Source organism: Stegastes partitus, unplaced genomic scaffold (assembly GCF_000690725.1).
Source record: "Stegastes partitus isolate 25-593 unplaced genomic scaffold, Stegastes_partitus-1.0.2 Scaffold1017, whole genome shotgun sequence".
Lineage (NCBI taxonomy): Eukaryota > Metazoa > Chordata > Actinopteri > Pomacentridae > Stegastes > Stegastes partitus.
In genome coordinates this window covers 50,660-71,240 of record NW_007578748.1, presented here as the reverse complement: position 1 = coordinate 71,240, position 20,581 = coordinate 50,660, and the positions used below count along the sequence as shown (strand labels likewise).

General features: G+C 41.1%; 3 protein-coding genes across 3 annotated transcripts in view; all 3 read left to right on the top strand.

Moving 5' to 3' along the window:
* The first annotated feature begins 2,932 nt into the window (after window positions 1-2,932).
* On the top strand, window positions 2,933-11,067 carry hadhab (hydroxyacyl-CoA dehydrogenase trifunctional multienzyme complex subunit alpha b). The gene is made up of 20 exons (XM_008295044.1): window positions 2,933-3,078; window positions 3,829-3,870; window positions 3,965-4,035; window positions 4,128-4,261; window positions 4,364-4,502; window positions 4,594-4,713; window positions 5,096-5,198; window positions 5,358-5,480; window positions 5,574-5,692; window positions 6,096-6,152; window positions 6,245-6,354; window positions 7,031-7,165; window positions 7,317-7,488; window positions 7,672-7,758; window positions 7,844-7,984; window positions 8,211-8,279; window positions 8,955-9,150; window positions 9,240-9,354; window positions 9,523-9,668; window positions 10,292-11,067. The coding sequence occupies exons 1-20, from the start codon at window positions 3,012-3,014 to the stop codon at window positions 10,435-10,437; spliced, it is 2,292 nt and encodes a 763-aa protein (XP_008293266.1). The 5' UTR covers window positions 2,933-3,011; the 3' UTR covers window positions 10,438-11,067.
* Window positions 6,384-20,581, top strand: part of asxl2 (ASXL transcriptional regulator 2) — a 29,184-nt gene continuing 14,986 nt past the window's right edge. The window contains exon 1 of the mRNA XM_008295049.1: window positions 6,384-6,388. The gene's annotated coding sequence lies outside the window, so the exon portion shown is untranslated. The remainder of the gene's footprint in view (window positions 6,389-20,581) is intronic.
* kif3cb (kinesin family member 3Cb) lies at window positions 11,511-20,533 on the top strand. The gene is made up of 8 exons (XM_008295046.1): window positions 11,511-12,914; window positions 13,018-13,119; window positions 13,243-13,365; window positions 13,618-13,736; window positions 15,180-15,290; window positions 17,168-17,282; window positions 17,858-18,054; window positions 18,814-20,533. The coding sequence occupies exons 1-8, from the start codon at window positions 11,511-11,513 to the stop codon at window positions 18,962-18,964; spliced, it is 2,322 nt and encodes a 773-aa protein (XP_008293268.1). The 3' UTR covers window positions 18,965-20,533.

The window sequence follows — 20,581 nt, the reverse complement described above, 5'->3', positions numbered from 1 at the left end:
TGTACCAAAGTGAAAAATGCACCATAAAGTGTCAAATGCTAACAATAAAAATATACAGTGAATAAGGAAATTAAAGTCCTGTAAACAGCAATGCAACATGTGTGAGTAATGCAGTGAGTATAACGGCAGCAGAAATAGCAGATAACTGCAAAATCATTTGGAATATGGTGCATGTGATGCTGTATTTTAATAATCCAACAGTGTTACATTTGCTTAAGAAATGTAATACTTCACCGCCACTAGCATTACCCTGGGAGAAAACACGTCTAAAATGAAATTCAATGACTTTTACAAAAACGCCTTTTCACTTGAGATCATTTTCTCTTGCCATAGTGAAAGTGGTGTAAAAAATAGAAAAGCATTGGGTAACAAAAGACAGCATATCAGCAAAGTGATCAGTTCCTGTTATTTGAGGTAAAACAGTTCCTCAGCCACAACACAAACTGCAATCCCCAAAATGTTCTCACAACTGAATAAACATCTTTCTAAAACTGTTGTAACCCAAACTGAATAGTATAACCTCCCTGAAGGTTGAATGTATTGCAGGATGAGTAGAATACTTAAGTTTTGCCTTTATGTATCTAATAAACTGTCATTTCCTGGAAAGACGTGAAGGTAATGTAGTTCAGCTAATTGTACACAGGGTGTCATCATTGGGCTGTGAGCAGCACTGCTGTCATTGTAAGGGAGTCAGGTGAGTAATAAATATATTTACAACTGGCTCCTGTTATGTAACGGCACGTAGGAATTAAAATTACTGTCAAGTAACTTAGATTTTGTCATTTATGAACATGTCAAAACATTATGTGAATAAAAAATAGTAAAAGAAAACTAAAGTAATTCGATTAATTCATTAAAAAATATTGCAAACAATGACTACAGCTACCACTGTTTGTGATATATAGTTATATATAAAGTAAATTATTACATTTAACATTTGCATTCATTACATTTACATTGTATGAGTCACATACTTGTTATTGTTGTTGTAGCTGGCTGAGATAATCTGTATACACATTTTTAGACTTTTCCTTTATGTTATTTTATATATATATATAATTATTGTGAATATTGCATAATTTTCAATTTATTACAACATACAATCAGGACACGGAGCCCCATAATTACAAAATAATTTGTATTTAAAAGTACAAAATATTGTATATTCTTATCCTATGTAATATTGTACAAATCTTAGTAACTGTAGCTGTCACATAAATGTGGATTGTGTATAAAATACAAGTCTGAAATGAAGTCGAGTTGAGTTTTAACACAGCAGGAAATGAAAACGCTTAAGAACCTCATATTTGTACGTATAGTGCTTAAATAAATGTACTTCTGCTTTCATTCACTGGTCATCTGTGCTCAGATTTCCATCATGTGCCAAGCATCTGTTGACAATTTAGTATGAAAGGAAGATTTTGAGAGGATCATTTGAGTTTGGCTTTTACTACCAGCAAATGATAATGATTGACTTGAATCCCAAATGTGCAGTTCCAGAGATGTGTCAAATTATCTGTAATTGCAGCTTGCAGTGGGGATAACTGAAATAAGATACTAAATTTCTGAAGACTGAACAACAGACAGACAGGTGATAAATTAAAGGAAAAGCCTGAACCCTTGACACCTACAGTGAGGGGATTTGGTGACTTTGTTTCGCTGTGGGGGCATTTTGTGGCACGGTTTGGGCCGCCTTGTACCCTCAATGCAAAGCTGTTCTGAGTGATCACCTTTATTCTATAATAAAATATTTCTATCCTGATGGGAGTGGTCTCTTCTAAGATGACGATGTCCCTGTTCACAGGGCTCAAGGGGTCACTGAATGGTTTAAGGAGTATCAGAATAATGTGAATTGATCACCTTTGCTAGATTTTGGACAGATGTGTTTGACAGCGCTCTCCACCACCACCATCAAAACACCAAATGAAAGAAAATCTTTTGGAAGAAAGGTGTTCATACGTCTATTAGAGCTCCAGAGACTTGGAGAACCGACGCCAAGGAACACTGAAACTGTTCTGGCGGCATGTGATGGCCAATCACCTTACCGAAACACTTAATATGAAGATTTTCTTTGCGAGTGAGATTTGTCACACTTCTTTCACCCGTGACTATAAAAGACCACTTTAAAAAGCAAATATGATTCAGTTGACATGATGCCACAGATGACTAGATGAGAACAGGCTGGTGGCATGCTGGATGCTGGGATGCAAGCCAGGCAGTTAAATGTTCACAACTCCCCCATTTGTCAACTAAGAAATTGATTCAGACAGCGCTGGATGGACGTGTCAGTCTAGAATGTAACACTGATTTTTTTAAATAAATACTGTAGCGCATGTTGCATTTTGGCATTTATTTTTTTTATCAGTACTGACCCTGCTAAATTTCAGTTCTTGCCTCGCCCCTACTCCGGCAATACTTGTTAATATCAAAACAAAACTCAAATCTGCATGTGTAAAGTGCACAGGGAGATTTGTTGAAGGAGACAGCCAGCATTTTTACAAATTTTGTAGCTTAGGGCTATTTTAATTTCCCAGCACAAACTGTTACTGATTGTGTTTGCACACAGTTTTAAGTCAAACTGATTTCTGCCTCCGCTCCGTGGTAACGTGCTGCTATTGCAACAGTACAGTATCACTATAATTTTTAACACTGGATATTTGCAGTGTGCAAAGGATGACTACAGTAGTCTGAAAAACTATTTTAATATCACTGAAATGATAGAGTGGATTTAAAACTAGCAGATTACCAGCGTTCACGTTTGGTTCCGATCCGATTTTGGGCAAGAGGAGTTTTGTAGTCCTGTAACTACCACTGAGTTGTGAGTTCCGTATAATCAACCAATGGCGTGCGGGCTCGTCCGGTGACAGCCAATCAGCGTCTTGTCCGATTGATCATTTTCAGGAAGTAGCATAAGTCGGCAATCTTCCACTCCTGAGCCCCGATGATAGTAGTGGGACGTATAGCTAGCTAGCTTCACTTCACACCAACGCAGACTGACCTCAGCTCCCAAGATGGCTGGTGTTCGAGCCCTTGGTGTTCTCTCCAGATTGTCAGCAAAGAGATATGCTCTCCTCACAGGTACAACCTATACGTGTTCAGTATGTAAGACTCACTGAGAGGAGAATGGTACTAAATATTGAGGTTTAGCTAGGTCTCCAAGGTTAATAATTAGCTTGTTAGAATTAGCTGTTAGCGCCACAGAACCCAATAGAGAAATATGCTGTGGTGCACCTTATAACGTGGTCGTGTAGTTTTTTCAGCAAATGTATATCTCAGTGTCAGTTTAACCAAAAATATTCCTGGAAACAGAACTTGTCTGGGTTTTTATTTTAGCCGGCAAACTTGTGTGTAAAGTTGTGCTAGCTAGCTTACTGCTACGGAATCATTCAAGTCAAGGGGCACTGGTTCAAAATGAAGCTTTTAAATCAGATTGTTTGCGTCCTTTTTAAACTGGAAACTGTGCCAGTAAAGACTTTTAGGCAGTGTTTTGACAGTTAAGAGGAATTTGAGGGACTTGTGCCATTCATTCGCCATTGTGTTGGCCGCTGGTCTGTGGCAGGCGGAGAATGTAGGTGAAGGGTCGCTTTCCACGGGATTGCACCGTAAAGCAGAGACAGTCTGAGGTCACAGCAATCTGATGTGACTGTCTCATATACATTTCACCTATTTGTTGTACGAGGACATTTTGTTCAGTTGGAGCTCAAGGGGTTAAAATAATGTTTATGAAGTAGTTGATAAGCAGCTTGGCCATGTGTAGCAAATTGGATGACTTTAAATGTAAATGAAGCTGTACCAATATATCACTGTCTGTCATTTTTCCATTTACAGGCAGTACTTTCCGCACCTTCTCAGTAGTTCCTGCCATGCAAGGTATTTAAAATCACCGTGTGTGTATATAGAATATGACTAAAAATAGTTCAGACTGTTCTGACATAATTACACTTTCTTCTTTCTCTATTTTTAGCCCGAACCCATGTGAACTATGAAGTGAAGGGCGATGTTGCTGTCATACGGATGAATGACCCAACCTCTAAGGTGAGAACTCATTGAAAAAAAAACATAAGCAAGAGTTTAACTCATAATCTGTGCAGGTGAAATGTGAACCGTGTTGTTATCTCCCCTCCCAGGTGAACACCTTGTCCATCCAAATGCAAAAGGAGATGTCAGAGGTGATGGCTGAAGTGTGGGCCAACAATGCTGTGAACAGCGCTGTCCTCATTTCCTCAAAGCCTGGATGCTTCATTGCAGGAGCTGATATTCAGTAAGACAAAACCCCTAAATCCATTCCCACTGAAATATCAAAATTGCTCATCATGTCTTGGATTTTGTGGAATTCTTCTAACGTACTCAACATTTGATGCAGTATGATCCAGGCCTGCAAAGACGCAGAAGAGGTAACCAAACTTTCTCAGGAAGGCCAGAAGATGTTTGAGCAGATTGAAAAATCTCCTAAGCCGATTGTCGCTGCCATCAATGGCTCTTGCTTAGGAGGAGGCTTAGAGGTAAATAAAAGTGATTTCAGCAATCAGCTGTGTGTTTGATGAGGATGAATGATAGTAATGTGTTCTGTACTGGTTTCTTTTTGTATTTTAGTTTGCCATTGCCTGCCAGTACAGAGTTGCAACAAAGAGCAAGAAAACAGTTTTAGGTACTCCTGAGGTCATGCTGGGTCTTCTACCTGGAGCCGGTGGTACACAGAGACTCCCCAAAATGGTATGTACTGAAATTATAATCTGTAAATCTCCCTGATTTGCCTCATTGCTTGATTTTCTTTTAACTAGGAACAAAAACAATACAATACACAGGATGATCCAGAGAATAGCACATGAAAGCATCCTGATCTAGTTATACTCCAGTTAATGCTCATAATTGGTTTAGGATGTTTACGTGCACCTTTGACACTCTGCAAACCAGGAGACGGATTACCCTCCTGGTCATCATGTCTAGTTGTCAACAACCGTGTGCTTCAAAGTACAGGCTACATGAAAACCCATACAACATTTTGTAGTGGTGCATTTTTTAAATATATTACACACAGCTAAAGATACCTTTAATAGTAACTAACATCACGTCTGTGTGCTTTCCTTACCTGTAGGTTGGTTTGCCCAATGCCTTTGACATGATGCTGACAGGAAGAAATATCCGAGCAGATAAAGCCAAGAAGATGGGGCTTGTTGACCAGCTCGTAGACCCTCTTGGTAAAAACTTATTTCATCCTGCATATAATTAAAAACACTAAACTGATTGAAATAGATAATATTTGCAGTTGGATCAGTACTTGACTTTGCTTGATTCAGTCTTTAGGATGAAAGATGCAAACATGTTTGCATGATTTTCTGTTATTTCTGCTCATACAGGACCTGGGCTGAAGAGTCCAGAGGAAAGAACAATAGACTACCTTGAAGAAATTGCCATTGAGTGTGCCAGAGGTATTGCCAATAAGAAGATTTCTCTTCAGAAGCCAAAAGGCACAATGCAGAGTGAGTTGTATTGCATTTCTTTAGTATTTCATTCTGTAGCCAGCCACTTGAGTTTGTCTCATCATGCATAACATTAATGTTCTTTCTTCATAGAAATTCAAGACTACATCATGAGCTTAGAGATTGTGCGGAATCAAATTTACAAAACAGTCCACGGTAAAGTTATGAAGCAGAGCAAGGGGCTTTATCCAGCACCCCTGAAAATCATTGAGGTAAGTAAAAGCACCTTGTGAGCAATAGTTTTGAGCAACTGTGTTTGAAAATACAGATAGGATTTAGGGCTGGAATCATATCACATTTGGGCTAACTTCTGGTAGCACTACCACCTACTAACACTCTAGTAGGTAAAATGTGAAAAAAAAAAAAAAAAAAAGCTTTAACTTGTCCATTTATAGTAAAAGGAGTCATAAGTGTGTAACAATGATCGCACAATTGACCAAAATATTGACTAACAACTTTGTTAATCCGTTAGTCTTAACAAAAGTGCCAGTAGGTCACTGGCCACTGCTTGTCGAATGTGAATAGCTGGTTTTGAAAATCTTGCAGTCAGCTTTCAGACTCTTATCTTCTCTGTTCTGTTGACTGATTTCTTTTTTTGCTGTTTCCTCTTCTCAGTGTGTGAAGACTGGAGTAGAACAAGGGCCCGTTGCTGGATATTTAGCAGAGTCTCAGGTAAGGTTTGTTGGCGTCCATCAATAGCACATTTATCATTTACACTATTAAACCGTGTTAGTGAACATCACCAATCTCTACGTTTGTCACAGAACTTCGGTCATTTGGGAAAAACCACAGAGTCAGGAGCCCTGATTGGTCTGTACCACGGTCAGGTTGCATGCAAGAAGAATCGCTTTGGAACTCCTGAGAAAGAAGTGAAGTGAGTGTGTATGACTTTAGGGCTTGTGTTTGAGGTGGGAAAATTAGCATATGTTTAACCTGTATTTGGTGTTTTAGATCTGTTTGTTTGGTCATGGTTAAATCATTGATGCTGAGCCAAGTCTGATGACCCATTTTAGGGCTCCTGGCTGACTAGAAGTTGGTAAATCAAGCCAAGAGCCAACTTGTTGATGCATATTTATATTTTCTATGTTTCTGGGGGGGATAATGATTTGAATTCCAATGCTGAAAGAGAATGTTGCAAGTAGGCTAGCATTGTTAATACTGTGTTACATTACAGATATTTATATGTAGCTGCAGCTAATAATGAGACTTTAAAATACAAATATTAAAAGCACATGTGTGAAGCAAAAACACAGCAGCAACACAGACAAAAGTGATGGGCCTATATTTCTGACTGTGGTTGAGCAACCAGCAAGAAGACTAAGCATTTTGTGAAAACGCCTGATCATGTAATACACCTCCGATCAACAAAGCAGAGCTGGCGAGAACCTGAGCCTCTGAGAGTTATCACAGGAACTCTAGCAACAGGCTGTCACTGGCCCATCTGGCCCCCCATCAAAAACAGCACTTGCCCATTGCCATTAAATCATCTGCTATTTTCGATTTAATTTTTAGTGGGAGACAAACAGTTTATCTTTGCTCTTTACCACCAGGAGTCTTGCCATCTTGGGGGCAGGCCTGATGGGAGCAGGTATCGCCCAGGTGACAGTGGACAAAGGTGTGCACACAATCCTGAAGGACACAACTGTGGCTGGACTGGCCAGAGGAGAGCAGCAGGTTTACAAGGGGTAGGTCCATTTTCATATCAGACTGTATTTAGTGTTAGACCCACATCCTGGCAGCAAGTATGACTGATGCAGTGACTGTGTTATGTCAAAATAACCATGAACCTTCAGACTGCCTGTAAGATATTTACATTTGACTTTTATTCTGATAAAGGCTCAACGACAAGACCAAAAAGAAGAGCATCACGTCATTTCAGAGAGACTCCATACTGTCCAACTTGACCGGGCAGCTGGATTACAAGGGCTTCGAGAAGGCCGACATGGTTATTGAAGCCGTGTTTGAAGACATAAACATCAAGCATGCAGTCCTGAAGGAGGTGGAGGCTGTAAGTGTGACTGAAAAGTGGCTCAGTAGGCCTTTTTTATTTTGTTTTCTTACAAAGGGATTGTTCTCACTTTGTTGTAAATATCAGTCAGTGTAACTTTGTAGTATAAATCCAGGTTAATGTTTGTTGTGAATTAGCTTAGCTGTCACTTTGAGCTACGATCTTACAAGCAATTGTCTGCAGGTGGTGTCCCCTCACTGCATATTCGCCAGCAACACATCTGCTCTGCCCATCAAGGAAATTGCTGCTGCCAGCAAGAGACCAGACAAGGTTTGCACTTTTGAGACATTACTGTTTAAAAGTTTTCCTTCTAAATTAAATGGAACAATATTGAATGCTTCCTCTGCATCCTCAGGTCATTGGAATGCACTACTTCTCTCCAGTGGACAAAATGCAGCTTCTTGAGATTATAACCACTGATAAGACGTCGAAGGACACCACAGCCTCTGCCGTGGCAGTCGGCCTGAAGCAGGGCAAAGTCATCATAGTTGTCGGGGTGAGATGTGTTCTTTGTGCGAGTCCCTTAGAGAATGTTTAAATTTCTTAGTTAAACATTCAGAATGGAACATAAAAATGAGTAATGGGCACCAATGAAGTTGTACAGTGGTTTAAGGTGAATCTGTTGCAGCTTTGTTAGCGACCACTGTGATTCAAATGATAATGCATGCAAACAGTTGCAGTGTTATTCTAATATAATTAAATGTTGCTCCATTTCTTTACAGGATGGGCCCGGATTCTACACCACAAGGTGTCTGGCTCCCATGTTGGCTGAAGCAGTTCGAGTCCTTCAGGTTAGTATCACAGTACAGAATCCAGCTTAAGTTTAGTGCTTGTTGTTGTTGTAAATACAATTTTTAAAAATACAATAACAGCTTGGGTAGTAAGAGAGAGTGAAGGCCGGCTCATAATTACTGCGTCGCTGTGCGCCGACTTGAGAGCAGACACGGTTCTATTCATTCTGCATTAGGTACATGTCGTTCTGCAGAAGGTCACATTGCTTCTCACATTGATCACGGAAAAAAACAAAAGGTCCTGTGGGTGACTCCGCACTTTTTACAGGAGACAGCAGATAGCTCCAGATTGGGCTGTAGCGTTGTGCCCATCTGGTTATTCCTGAGTTGTGTCGAGTGCGAGGGCAGAGCAAGAACAGGATATCTGGAGAATTTAGAACTCCTGCTGTTTTTTGCGCCTGTCCATTGGAAAGCATGTACAAACCAAAGCACCTCCAAAGTCCAAAGTTTGACTTCTTCATTTACAACTCTTTGATGATGATCTATAAAAGTGTTGTGCTCATAGCATTTGATTTAAGCACCATTTGCAGCACACATGATCACCTCCCCATGTGAACTTGGGAAGATGATAGAAGTTGCATCAGGCAGGCATTTGTGTTGACATGGACAGAGTCAACATAAAGTATTTCAGATAGCTGTCAGACATATTATTAATCTTTCCTTTCACACGTACAGGAAGGAATTGACCCCAAGAAGCTGGATGCCCTCACCACAAGCTTTGGTTTCCCTGTGGGTGCCGCCACACTGGCTGATGAAGTCGGTATTGACGTCGCGGCCCACGTCGCTGAGGACCTCGGCAAAGCTTTCGGCTCCCGCTTCGGTGGTGGAAATGTAGATGTTTTGAAGACCATGGTGGATCTGGGATTCAAGGGTATGGGCGGTCATATTGAAATATAGTGCCCAGTTTTACTTGTACGTTGTGTATTAAATGTATTCATTTGTGCTTCATTAATTGTCAAGGCCGCAAATCCGGAAAGGGCTGCTACGTCTACCAGCCAGGAACCAAAGTTAAGGAGGTCAACCCAGATATCGGAGACATCCTGGAGAAATTCAAGATAGCGGCAAATCCTGCTGTGTAAGGCGACACTGATTAATTGCAGAAGCAGCAATGCAGCAATTTAACGAACACATTCCACCTGCTTTGTACATAAAATTGTTCATACATACTGCATTGCACTGCACTGTTCTAGCTTTTTAGTGTTAACTGAATAAAACCTCTTCTCATTTGTGAATCTTCTTCCAGTTCCTCAGACTCCGATGTGCAGTACAGGCTCGTTTCCCGATTCGTCAATGAGGCTATAATGTGTTTGCAAGAGGGCATTCTGAACAACCCCTTGGAGGGAGACATCGGGGCTGTGTTTGGGCTGGGATTCCCCCCCTTCCACGGAGGTCAGAGTTCAGCTTGCATCCTGGTCATCTGAGCTGCTTGTGCTCAGTAGATCATCTATCAGTGGAAGGAGCGTAACCTTTTAAATGGGTCTCCTTTGGTTCTTCAGGAACAGCAGTGACAAAGCATTTTAGGGTCTAATCAGGATTGTAGGACAGCGTAACTCTTCTGCAAGTGTTATCTTTTAGTCCTGTTCCTTACCTGATATTTCCAGAACTCTTCTTTTCATAGATTAATGAAACAACCCTAAAGCAATTTCTTTGTTGTCTGTTGTGCTAATGCGATAAGATAAGCCTTTTATTAATCCCGCAGTGGCGAAATTTGCATTGTAAAGGGATTGTGCAAACATTTAGGAATTATATCAGTACAAATATATAAAATAAACCCAAGTAGCAGTTTTAGAAATGACAGTATTGCACATATCACTTTCATGATGAGAAATGCTGAGAGAAGGATTAATATTGCACAGATTTTTATCTATGTTGCACATATTTGTCCATATAGCACATTTTTTGGTCTATATAGTAAACAGACATCGCACAGGGGTTTTTAAATGTGCAAAATATTCATATTTCACAGCTAAGAATGTGTTCATATTTCTAACATATCATCCTTCTTCCTCCAGGTCCCTTCCGTTTCGTGGACACCTTCGGCGCCAGCAACCTGGTGGAGAAGATGAGGAAATACGAAGAGGTCTACGGCAATCAGTTCACACCATGCCAGCTCCTACTGGATCACGCAAAAGATTCCAGCAAGAGATTTCACAAGTGACCGACTCACCACGCGTGCCAGTAGCTCATAAGGAAAACTCCAGTCTGCCACTAGAACGTGCCTAACATTTATATCATTTGTAGGGGCAATACACCTTGTTGGCAGTTTAGTGGGCTCACCTAGCCTAAAGTGATGCCGTCTTGCAGTAAATCCTACCTTCACGTAAGCTGTAATGATCTACTTTTTATTGCAGGATGCAGTTTGTGGCACTGTTAACTCGTGTTATCGCAGCTGAACTGTAACGTAGCCTACAATCACTGACAAAAGTGGAATATTACGGTTTTCATGAATATCAGATTGTATTAGTTTTCGCCAGGTGTGCCTGATAAACTGGCAGCTGAGCAGCAAAAATTGGAAGATTTCTTTTTTACTGAAACATTATCGACTGGATGTATAGATTCAGGTGCATAAAGAGGCTAATTATTAACACATCGCATATAAGATATAAGACAAAAGAATGAAGCTATGTTCCAACAGGCAGTTTAAATTTGAATTATTCATGAATGTCTAGGAGTATGGTTCAGCGAGTCTCTCTTCTTTCTTTTTTGTACATTGAACACTTCCCTGGCTTGGTTTGGACATTGATGTAAATGTGAAAGCTTGAATTAAAAATTTTGTTATTGAATCAAACCTGCTTGTGCGTTTGAGGTGCGTTCACGTGCTGCCGGGAGGGTAATTTATCACCGTTACAGAATTGGGACCATGAGGGGATGCGCTCGAATCTAATTCGCTTGCGCAGGTCACATGTCTGATTTCCATTGTCCGCAGCGCAGGGTGTGTACAGCGGGGAGGCTGTGTGGGCTGGGTCGCTCGGGCTGGGTGTTTTTCTCCACTAGCAGAAGCAGCATCATCATCAGCATCAGCATCCTTTAATATCCCGTGACATCGCTTCAGTCCTGAAAGATGCTCAAACCGGAGCGCGCATCTGGATCATGATCAAATTGGCTCACATGATTACGCAGCGACTTATTTGGCTGCAAATTGACGCCGATGCACCTTTATGGAGGAGAATTGTGGCCGCCGCCCCTGATGATGGCTTTTTAGAATGAGGATTCTTTAATTTTTGACCAGACATGTCTAAAACCAAACACTGCGAGGCGGTGAGGGTGGTGGTCCGCTGCCGGCCCTTCAGCAGGAGAGAGCAGACATCGGAGTGCGAGAACATTTTGGCGATTGATGACAAGCTGGGGCAGATCACCTTAAGGAACCCGAAGGCACCACCTGATGAGCCCATGAAGGTGTTCACGTTTGACTCGGTGTACGGCTGGAATTCAAAACAAAGCGACATTTACGATGATGCGGTGAGACCTCTGGTGGAGTCCGTCCTCCAGGGCTTCAACGGGACCATATTCGCCTATGGACAGACTGGAACAGGTAAAACACACACCATGCAAGGGGTCTCAAACGACCCAGACAGGAGAGGGGTCATCCCAAACTCATTTCAGCACATTTTCACCCAAATATCCAGAACTCAGAATCAGAAATACCTGGTGAGGTCATCCTACCTGGAGATCTACCAGGAGGAAGTCAGGGATCTGCTGTGCAAAGACAACAACAAGAAGCTGGACCTGAAGGAAAACCCAGAGTTTGGTGTTTATGTGAAAGACCTGTCCTCGGTGGTGACCAAGAATGCAACTGAGATTGAGCATGTGATGAACATAGGCAACCAGTCCAGGTCGGTGGGCTTCACCAACATGAACGAACGCAGCTCTCGCTCCCATGCCATCTTTGTCATCACTGTGGAGTGCAGCGAAGTGGGGCCGGACGGCGAGGACCACATCCGAGTTGGGAAGCTGAACATGGTGGACCTGGCCGGCAGTGAGCGCCAGAGCAAGACGGGGGCCAAAGGGAAGCGCCTGAAGGAAGCTGCCAAAATCAACCTGTCCCTCTCGGCCCTGGGGAACGTCATCTCGGCCCTGGTGGACGGGAAGAGCACCCACGTCCCGTACAGAGACTCCAAACTCACCCGGCTGCTCCAGGACTCTCTGGGAGGTAACGCAAAGACAGTCATGATTGCAACGGTGGGGCCTTCGCACAAGAACTTTGAGGAATCCCTGGCCACGCTGAGGTACGCCAACAGGGCCAAGAACATCAAGAACAAACCTCGGATTAACGAGGACCCCAAAGACGCCCTGCTGAGGGAGTTCCAGGAGGAGATCGCACGACTGAAGGCTCAGCTGGAGGAGCGAGGGATGCTGGCAAAGGAGAGGAGGAAGAGGAGGAACAGCAAGAGGCTGAGTAGAAGCATGGCTGGTATGGAGGAGGAGATGATGAGGGAGAGGGATGCAGATGTTTGGAAGACTGTGGAAGAGGAATCAGATGTGAAACATTACACGAAAGAGGGAGGCGACTTCTCAAAGGCTCTGACTTGCCAGGGGAGCAGCGAGAAGTTAAAGCACCTGAACGAAAACAGGAAAAGCGTGGAGGACATGCAGTGGGACCAAGACGCTTTGGAGAAGATCATAGAGAAATACAAGGTACCAGCAGTGGTGGAGATGCTAATCAGTGCACTGATAAATGAGACGCTGGTGGAACAAAAGAAATTTGCATTAATAATTTATCGTATGTCTTTGTTCACAGGCGATGGAGAGCAAACTGTTGGTCGGAGGAAAGACTATAATCGATCACACCAACGAACAGCAGAAAATGCTGGAGCTGAAGAGGCAAGAAATTGCAGAACAGGTAAATTACTAAAACCTACTTTTGTGTTACTTTTCAAACTTAAACAGAGAGATGTTTTTTTTTTTTTAAATTCCTTTAATTGCTAATCGTGTGTTGCTTCTGTTCAACCTTGATGTGCTGCAGATAAGACGAGAACGAGAGATCCAGCAGCAGATGATGCTGCAGGACGAGGAGACCGTAGAGATGAGAGAGACGTTCACCTCCCTGCAGCAGGAGGTGGAACTCAAGACAAAGAAGCTGAAGAGGGTAAAGATGACTCACGCAGTAATGTGTCCCAGTGGCATCATCGCAAAAGCAATTACTTTACAGTTAATCCTATTTGCAATGCAGAATCCCATTTAAACAAGAGATGTAAATAGACGAGACGGTGGTTTCTCTGGATCCGTTTACATTTTTTCATTTTCTTTCAGATTCAGATTTACTGCATCTGTGTTTTTATGTGAACGTTTTTTTTTTAAAGTCCAGCTGTAATGACGTGAGCGTATCCGTTGTGTATAGCTGTACGGCAAACTGCAGCTGCTGAAGGGGGAGATGAGAGACATCATCGATGAGCACGTCACAACCAGGCAGGAGCTCGAACAGACGCAGAACGAACTCACCAGAGAGCTCAAGTACAAGTGAGTACGCACGGATACATTATGAAACTTCTGTCATTAGTACGCACAAGTTGGTGTTGGCGTGTGGCTTCAAAACTTTATCTCACATTCTCTCGTATATGAAAACAGACAAGACCTTTGTTGTGGGATCTTTATCTGATCTGACCTTCACTTATACTCTGTATTTTCCTCCCACTGGCATGTATGATTCTGACTGAGGTGACTTGCTTCTCGGATGACGCACATTTTGTCTAGTTTCAGTTCGAAATGCATTATCCAAATAGAAACTGTAACATAACACCGTAGTCATGAGGTGCAGGCTCCCTGATCGTGCTGTGTACATGCAGAAAGTGCCATGAAATAATAGCATCTTGTAACGCTCCTTGATTCGTCCTTTTTTAGCCAAACGTAAGATTTGCTCGGATTTTCTCGACTTTAATAAATAACAAAAAGGAGAAGTGCTGTTCTCACTCTGACTATTTTTTTGCTTCCCACAAAGATTTACACCACAATCTCCAAATTCATTTAAACTTGGGTCATACGTGGATGCTGTCAATGATGGAAGAAGTATTCAAAAGTACCGATACAGTGAAAATATTCTATTAGAAGTAAAAGTCCTGCATCAAAAACCTTACATAAGAAATAGTACAGTCTGCATTTAGTGTGGTCAAAGTAAAAGTACCGGTTTAGTCCCTTTGACATGTTATATATGACATGATTAGATTACTACTGGGTGAAACATGAGTGTGTCAGCAGCTTGTTAGTGTTGTAGCTGCTGCAGGTTTGAAGCGGAAGATTATTTTTTTTACTGAATATTGTTGACTTTAAGTATAAATTAAAGAACATATGCAGGCTAATGATTTACACATTGCATATAAGATATAAAGAATCCAGGCACACGCAAAACTTAAAAAAAATGTATTTATTTAATACCCTTTGGTTTACTCCAAACGCGCTGTTTTACACGTAGTAGTTTATCACTTATATTCTTTCCACAATCCATTGCCCTTGTTTAAATGCATATTTGTGCAGAACTTTAAGAGCTAAGTAAACACAGGAGTCAAATTCCTTGTATGTGTTCTCATACTTGGCAAAAAAGTTCATTGTTATTCTGATTATTTAACTAGCTAGGAACTGTTTATAATGAAAAACAAACTTTTTACATGGCCTTGCATCTTGCATCAGGAATGCAAATAATTCAGGGCTGCTTGTTTGCATCCAAGATAATACAAATTACATTGTTGCACAGTGTGTATAAAGAATTGACCAACTTTTTTAAAACTCTGTGGGCTATGCATTAAAATATGTATGATGAGATTGCATTAATGTTACACAAGAAGATACCAGGTCTTTTGATGTTTAATCTGTAAAAACATTGGTTTTCTCTGCATTTATTTGTCTTGTTGTATCATTGAAATGCCCTGGTTGAGCTCAGCTTGCACTGACTTGTGTTGCATGTTGCAGATATCTCTTGATTGAGAATTTTATACCTCCCGAGGAAAAGAACAAGATAATGAACCGGCTGCACTTTGACAGCGAGGAGGATCAGTGGAGGCTCCAACCCGTCCTTCCATCGCAGAGGTCAGTGAGCAAACTTCACACTGACGTAAGTGACTTAAAGTGGCACATTCGAGAAAGAAAAAGTGCTCGCCGAGTCACTTAGTGCGCATAAGTCCATCACTGAAGCAGCAAAATACTAGCTTTCTCACCATCTACTACCTGAATGCCACGCACCTGCAATGTGCAAGGATAAAAGCAAAGGGTGTCGGTTGTGCTTTTTCTGCTGTAGCCATTATGATTTTTCTGACCTCCACATTTTACACTTGAATGCACCTGAACACTCCCTTTCCATAGGCTGACAGTTAGCATTCTGGGAAATGTAGGAAATGAGTAACAGAAGCATACAAGGATACTTCAGAGAGGTCTCACCCAGAAACAAGTGATATAACTCCTATTTTGGGGCATAAGTGTAAACAATAAAGCCTTATATTACAGTCCATAAAATCTCAAATGGTTGAAACAATCAAAGCAAATGAAGAGCTTCTAACTGGGGTGCTGTTGCTCCAGGACAATGCATCTGTCCACAGAGCACAGGAGGCACAAGCAGCCAAGTGTGGCTTTAACCCTGTTCAGGACTTTCATGTTGTCATATGTAGAAGGTCCACTGGACCCCGAGAAAGAATATGTGCAGAATGTTTGTTGGTACTCATTACAGACTTTTATAATCTGTTGAATAAATTTTGGTTCCAAATGCATAACAAATGTCCCTCTTTTTATCTTTAAAAAAAAAAAAATCTTCAAAAATAGAAAACAATACCTGCTACCTAAACCAAATGGCCTGGGGACCAAAAGACCCCAAAAGTCCTGAACAGGGTTAAACTGTTGCTTCGTGCACCTTACTGACCCGACCTGCACCGTCTGACTTCAATTTCCCAAACTCAAAGTCCACTGGTGTAGTTTTCAGAGTGATGAATGAGTGGAGAGGCTGTGGGCTCACGTTGTGGTGCAGCTCGAACATCGGTGGACCAAGTGCACTGAATTTAAACATGAGAGATTATTTTGAAAAATAATAGAAAAGCAATCTTTCTCCTGATTGGTGGTGAGGCTGAGAACTTTTTAAAGTATACAGATGAAGCAGGCTCTCGATTATCATCCAAATGCAAATATCATGCATTTAGTCATGCTTCTGAAGCTGTTGTTGTTTTGGGGATATTTGGTGAACTGCTCCAAATATCAAGAACAAATTTAACAAAATAACACTCGTCAGTCAATGTATCATTGCAGCTAAGTGCAATTTTGTAGACTTTGCATGTGATTGTGGCACGTAAAGCCATATCTTTTTTTGCATTTTTTCAGACTTAACGTCGTTGCAATATCTCCTTTTCTACATATATTAAAACATGTACAATATCTACGAGACAAATGTGCAATATTAATCCTTCTCTCAGTGTTTTTATTGATGAAAACATCTGTGCCGTACCACTGACATGTGCAATACTGCTGTTTCTAGAACTCGTACTTGTGTATATTGGTTTATTTTTTATTTTTCTACTGGTGTTCCGTGAATGTTGTGTTCTTATTTTATTATATCTTCATGCCACCACAGGGAGTCACCCGAGTAAAGAAAATGTCCAGTCCTACACACAGGAACCTTAACAGCCTCTAATCTTACCGGCTGTAGATAATTTATGTAATACGTCTTCCCATGAACCTGATATCTTTGTGCACAAAGAAGAGCAGACAGCTCGGCCTCCTTCGATTTTTCAGAGCGGCTGAGTGGAAGATGACGTAAGGTAAAACACCAGTAGTGATCCCTCTGTTGTGAGTTGATCACTTGACCATGGATGAAGGTTCCAGAGGTTTCCATCGCTGCTGCCACACCAAGACTAAGTGCAATTACAGTAACACAATCTAAACCCATCCTTTTCCCATGTCTTTCTTTTCCTCTTTAGTACACCCACTCAGGTCAAGAGAAGGCCTCTCTCCGCTGTGGGATACAAGAGGCCAATCAGCCAATATGCACAGATGGCTGTTGCCACGGCTACTGGGGCCCCATCTAGATACCAGGTCAGTGCTCGGACGTTCACGGGGCCAGTTGGCAGGGAAAGAGTGAAGTAGTGATTTGATTTCCATTTCCATGTTCACAGCCGCCTTCTTCGCCGGAGGATGCGAAGACGGCCGTAGCCATGGAAACTATTCACAGATTTATCAGTTGCATCTTCAGCTAGTGAAGCATCAATTTTAAGGTCACAATGCTGATGCTGTCAGTTTACCAAATAAAAGCCAAAATCATAGCAAAGATTGCAGCCTGCGAGATTAAATACAGATTTACTTGCAGCGATAAAAAACAATGTAGTCGTACAACTCGGGGGCGCTTTTGAAAAATGAACAACAATCCTACTTTTCTGTTCTGCCTTATCATTGTTTCAGATGCTGTTTATGAAACTGGACATTTCACGCATATTTTTCAAAATAAAAGCTTTCAAGAGAAGGAAGTAAACTAGAAATGATGCAAGGTTTTATGTGTAAAATAAATTCAGGTAGTTCTAATTAACAGCAATGAGACAATCAGATCAGAAAAAAATGTCTTCTCCAAAAACATGATTCAATACCTACAACTTCACTGCCATGTGTCCTTCCAGGCTGAGAATATCATGCTGTTGGAGTTGGACATGTCGCCACCAACCATGTTCGCCTTGAACCTTCACGGCGCTCACCTGGAGAGAGCCTTTTCTCCCAGGCTGATACAAGATCTCCTGACAAACGTTCCCATCCGGGAGAGGAATGCTGCTTCATCATCATCTTCATCAAGATCACGGGTCAGGAAGTCCCAGTCCTGGTAAGAGAACAGCAGAGGCTGAATCAAAAACAATGAAAGTTCTTGCTTTTCTAATGATAAAAACTGGTAGAAATACTTCTGGCAGCAAGCAGAGGAAGTGACTAAAATTAGAGCCACCCACAATTGACAAGTAGATGAAGATAAATATTAGAAATATATGTTATGGAAAGATTGTAACTATCCCTCAAAGACCAAAAGGAAACTGGACTGAGTACATTAAACATACATTAAACAGAATAACTGAGTGACAATATCATGTTGTCTATATTACTGTATAACAGCTCATCTTTGTCTATTCTTATTCTATTTATTCAGCATTGTTATTAGTTTTTTAGGTACCTAAGGTGAAAACTTCCCATGTGAAATTTTAAATGATTGACCAATGCTTTGGAAAAGTCAGGCTGCAAAGTTATAAAACTACAATATGTTTAATTTTAAGTGTGCATAATGTGAATATACTTGCAACAACACTGATAGTTTGTAAAATAAGTGTTTTTACAAACTAAAACAAATGAAAGAAATAAAAGATAGTTGTTGCATTAATTCAGGATCAGTGAAGATTTGATATTAAACTGTATTAAGTTTTGCAATCACACCAGCTTCCCATACCAGGAGGGTTTCTTAATTTTTTGAAAAAGCAACAAACCGAATGCACTTTACATCTATTTGAATAATTTTACCGATTTTGGCATTGGATGGGACACTACAAATCAAACACAACATACCTTATATAATGATTTTTTTTGGTGTGATCTGCAGGTATCAAGCACCACAAGCAGCGTCCGTCCCGTCATCCTCGTCATCCACTGCTCTGACATCAGGACCTCAGAGCTTCTTTCCCCCTCAGAGACAAAGACCATCCTCTGCTGCGTACCTTCCGTCAGAGGTTCCAGCTCAGACAAGCCCATGATTTGCATTCATACACCTGTACTGTGGGCGTGGCCTTACTTTAAGGTGGCACAAGCGAATCCAGCTTAGCTAAGGGGCCATCTGGTAGAGATGGAGGGAAACCGTAGGTCTTAATTTGATTTTATACCTGTTTGGAGAAGCTCTAGTTAGCATGTGCCGGAAAAACAGATAGTTGTGGATGGATTTATTTTTTCTATCTTTAATCAAGAGCGTTGTCCTTCAGTTTCAAGAGCATTATTTCTGCATATTATGTTTAGATTTTTGTATTGCTTGCTTTTAAGATAGTGCCTCTCTTAAATAACCCCTGCCTGGGGGCAAATCTGTTGCTGCACAGATGTCCTGTGCTTCAGTTTGACAGCGTCTCCTCATGCTCAGATCGCTTCTGTGCGCTCGCAAAATCACCGCTCTCGGATTTGTGCTCTCGCGGTCGGACCTTTTTGAAACCACCCTGGCAACATTCTCCTACCAACAGATCTGTACGACCAGGTTCATCCACTCCCAGCCTCCAGAAGTAAAGCAAACACACCTGCAAGGAGGTCATTTCATTGGTTATTGCCATACTATTGGCATTTTATTGCTTGGATGATTTTGACAGTTTTACAAAAGTTTGTGAGGGCACAAATCTGGGAGCAGAAGTTTCACAAGTGCACAGAACCGATACGAATGCAAGGACGGGCATTCAAAGACCCTTTTCAGACATGCATTCCATTCCGTTAATCTGACAGCAGTTTACCCTGGTCACCAGCATTCTTCCTCAGTTGAACCTATTAACAATTCTGTAGCACTTTCAACACAACAACAAGCAACTTTCAACAAGTCTGAACTGAACCATCGCATTAACGAATAGACACGGTACTTTGAGTTGTGTGAAGTGATTAAGGGAAAGATTTTTCCACGTTTCAGCCCCAATATTAATCCAGAAACATCACAGCAGAGAGTTTGTGTGCATTTTTGTTTTGTGATTTTAAATCGATTAGGCTACAAAGTGAAATTTCCATTTTATTGAAAGTTAATGCAGTAAAAATGGACATTAAACTGAACATTAGTACTAGGCTTTGAGGGAAAGCATTACAAAATGTGCATAATGCAGAGACAATGCTTACAAATGAAAAGCTCTTGATCAAAGGTAGTAAAATAACTCCATAAAAAGTGATTTTTTTTTATTTAAGAATGTTTGCCTTTATTGCTTCTGTTGCCTAAACCGTGCAGTTTACCTAAACAGCAAAGCCAGACCTTTTAGGTGTCACATATAATGACAGTTTATTTATTTTATATGATTTTTTATCAAGTATTTCCCCCCCGAGTTGCAACACTTTAATGATTTTTTCTTGCACAAAAGACTGTATCTTTGCCAAAACACTGAGGGCGACGAGGGTTTTTAGCCTGTATGCTTGATGAACTGTTGCTTCTGCCAATGTAACCAATGTGAGCCAAAAAAGAACAAAAAAAAAAAAAGAAGCGAGGAAAGCTTGCAGTGCTCTCTTGATTAGCTGCCTTATTTTTTCATAGTTGTGAAATTGTGCAAAGCCCATTTTGCTTACACATGAAAAATAAACAGACTGAAATAATATTGAAGTGGCTGCTGTTTTTTTTTTTTTTTTTTTTTTTTTTGCAAAGA